Source organism: Caloenas nicobarica, chromosome 6, assembly GCF_036013445.1.
Source record: "Caloenas nicobarica isolate bCalNic1 chromosome 6, bCalNic1.hap1, whole genome shotgun sequence".
NCBI lineage: Eukaryota > Metazoa > Chordata > Aves > Columbiformes > Columbidae > Caloenas > Caloenas nicobarica.
Window position 1 is genome coordinate 25,449,441 of NC_088250.1, and position 3,496 is coordinate 25,452,936.

A 3,496-nucleotide genomic window follows, 5' to 3' on the forward strand; every position below is an offset into this window, starting at 1 on the left:
ATCTCGGGGCACAGGCATCCTCTGCCGCCCCTCAGCCACCGGGGACCCCTTCCCGTCTGTGTGCCGGGCACTGCCCACGCAGGACACAGCCGCGGCGGAGCCCCGCTCCCTGCTGCTGCGGGCAGCTTGGGCTGGGAGCATCCCACCGCCAAAACCCACCGGGAAAGCAGCCGAGCCCCGACGGCCGGGAGCTGCCATCCCATTGCAGCAAAGGGCAGCACGGTGCTCAGAGCCCCTGGTTCCACCGGAGCCCTGCAGCGGGGCAGGGTGGGTGCCGTGTCCCGGCTCGGCTCCCTCTGGTGCTCCAGGGACATCCGACGAGGAGGGAGCTGCGAGCCCGCCCAGGAGCTGGGGGAGATAATCCGGGCTTGGGGAACCTGTGTCTGGGAGCGGGGGAGTGAGTGAGATACCAGCCAGGAGGGAGCTGCCGGTTCAGGGCTGGAGCTCAGGCAGGTCATGGGTCGGCTGGGAGATGCTGGAACCACGGGAGCCAGAGCCATCCGTCCGGGAAAAACCATCCAGGGGTGCTGGGGATTGGCCAAGGGCTGGCCAGGGAGCAGCCTGGAGCCTGCTGGGGAGCACAGCAGGGCTGGTCATCGGACAGCCATGGGGCCGGTATTGCGGTGTTTGGGCCGTTTAGCTTGGCTATCTCGCAAGGACACAGGGGCCAGTAGGTGCTCTGAGCAGGAAAAGGAGACCCCTGGTTTAAGGGTGGGAGGGGGGTCCTTTTGCCTCTGCACTGCGGACTCTGCCCTGCGGACTCTGCCCCAGCCATCCCCTGTGCACCGCATTGTGTTGAGTAGGACCTTTCTGGGTTCCTGGTGGTTTCCTCAGGGAGCTGCCGGGTCCTGCAGCACAGCATCCTGCAGCACACAGGGTTGAGCCTTGCCACTCCACCCAGCTGCACCCCCAAAACCTTCCTGCCCTCCTTGCATGGGTTGGGGCACCCTGTGGGTAGGGAATCGCAGGAGCCCAAGATGGGGGCTGAAGGGATGGAGAAGAGGTGAGGGCTGCGGATGTACTCTAGAGAGGAGAGATGGGGGATTTGGAAATACAATACCTTGGAAAGACAATACCTTGGAAAGACCTGGGCTCAACTGTCTGGATCGGGATATCTAAACAGGTTTTGATGGAATGGGGTTGGATGGGGAATGGCTGTTCCCTGTATCTTTCAGAGTGAGAATTGGAGGGCACCAGATTAAATAGGTGGGTGTGAAGCAAGCAGGACAAGGTGGCTCTTTGTGGCAAATGTGAGCTGTAGAACTGCCTGCTGCAAGGATTATGGATACTAAACTTCTACATGGGATCCAACCACCTTTAGATAAAATAGTGGCAGAAAAGCACAGGGAAGAGGATGAAATGCAAACACACTTCCTCTTCTGTGGGAAAAGCCTGTGCTGCAAGGGCTGGGCCTGGGAGCAGGGATGTGCAGTGGGTGCTGCTTGTTAGGGAGTGGGGGGTGAGGGGTCTGGGTAAGTGCAGGGCTGCTCTGCAAGGTGCCTGCGTCCCAGAGGTGGGACTGCTTGTCACCCTGAGCTCCAGGGACCCTCTGCTCTCCTGACCTCTGGCCAGACTCAGTGGAGCATGTCCTTGTGCCTCACAATGGGCATGTCCAGGTGTGCCAGGCTCCTGTGTGTGCACAGCCTGGCACAGGGGCATCTCGGGCACCCATCATTCTACTCAGTGCAACCTGAGAGTGCAATGGCCATAGCTCAGAGGGGAGAGTTTTCCCCTGGAAATAAGGAACATTGGTGCCTGATTCAAAGCCACAGCAGGTCCCTCCCTCTCCTGGTCTCTCCTTCCCCTATACCTGCCTGTGCTTGCCAGGGGTGCAGGTCAGAGCAGTGTTGCACCCCGACTTCAGCTCACGATGGAGACATCCTTGCAGGGCACAGCGCCCCTAGAGATGGGCAGGGGCAGTGCTGTGGCACCAGCCCAGTTTCAAGCAGAGGTGGCAGTGAAGAATATTGGTGCTGTGATAGATCTGGGTACTGCCAAGATACCTCCTTATTGGGGCTGCAGATGAAAGAACCAGGCCAGATCCTCACACCAAAGTAAATGAGCAGGTATTAATCTTCAGTGGGGTGTGAATGAGGGTGGGAGGGATGTGGGGGCCCTGGATCCAGACCCACTGTAGCCTGTGTTGATGTCTGAGCATTCCTACCCCTGTTCCGAGGTGCAGGGGTGTCCTTCTCTCCTCTTGCCTGTGGGGCAAGGTGGGGTAGGGAGGCTGCAAAGGAGACACAACCTCATTGCCATCTTCTGTGTCTCTAGAGCGAGGAAGATGCAATGAGGTGCATCCGAAACCTGGGTCTGGTGGGGGGCAACATAGCAGGGGGTCAAGGAGACTGGGGCACATCCTGCCCCTCTCCTGGTACCCTGAGAGGGAGCTTTAACGTGTCCGGGGCCTGGCCTTGCAGGCAGCGGGCAGATCCAGCTGTGGCAGTTCCTGCTGGAGCTGCTCTCGGACCGGGCCAACCTGAACTGCATCGCCTGGGAAGGCACAAATGGGGAGTTCAAGCTGATCGACCCCGACGAGGTGGCTCGGCGCTGGGGTGAACGGAAGAGCAAACCCAACATGAATTATGACAAGCTGAGCCGGGCACTGCGCTACTACTACGACAAGAACATCATGACCAAGGTCCACGGCAAGCGCTACGCCTACAAGTTCGACTTCCACGGGCTGGCACAGGTGTGCCAGCCGGCCGCCCCCGATCACACCCTCTACAAATTTCAGGGCAACCTGGCTCCCCTGCCCTTTTCGGGCATCTCCAAACTCAACCTCATGACCTCGGGGGTGACACCAGCTGGCTTCTCCTACTGGCCTGGGTCCAGCCCATCCCTTTACCCCGGGCATGGGCTCCAGCCCTCTGCCCCATTCAGCGCCATGGCAGCCTCCCACCTCAACAACATGAACAACCATTACCATTAGAGGCTCGGCCACACCAAGCAGACCTCCCGGTGGTGTGGGGCTATGGAGCTGGGGAGCTCAGCAGGGAGGGATGGGAGGGTGGGATCATGCCTTACTCTCAGCTGACCCCTTTTAGATTTGGGAGTGGTGAGGGGGACAAGGAGTGCTTGCAGGGTAGCTGGGTTGGTTGCCTGATGTGAGTGGCTGGAGGGTAAGGTGGGATCCGTGATCCTGGCAACAGATGTGGATACCCAAAGCAGGGTGTGAATGGAAGGGAAAACCATGGACTCTTCTCCTGGCAGGAGCCATGCCCCCCACCTTTCCTTTGCAACATGCTGCACACCCCATGAATGTCCTTAGCTCTGTCCCCAGCCTGTGCCTGCCCTCCCCTCCCTGCAGAGAGGAGTGAGGAGCTGGACGCCCAGGGCAGCTCTGTCCAGTGGAGAAGGTCCCACTGAGCAGGGAAAGAGGACCCTCCTTGCCACTCCTTGTTCCCTCACCTTTATCTCCAAAGCCTTCCTTTCCTCCACTCCTCCTACACCTCCTGCTGATGGTGGCCTCCTCCAGCCCTCAGGAGAAGCCTTG

At 59.7% G+C, this 3,496-nt stretch overlaps 1 protein-coding gene across 1 annotated transcript; it reads left to right on the forward strand.

The window, feature by feature from the left end:
* Positions 1-2,289: 2,289 nt before the first annotated feature.
* Positions 2,290-2,942, forward strand: FEV (FEV transcription factor, ETS family member). Its single transcript, XM_065638160.1, is given in 2 exon segments — positions 2,290-2,409; positions 2,411-2,942. Coding segments are annotated over 2 exon segments (642 nt in total). The 3' UTR covers positions 2,933-2,942.
* The last annotated feature ends 554 nt before the right edge of the window (positions 2,943-3,496 follow it).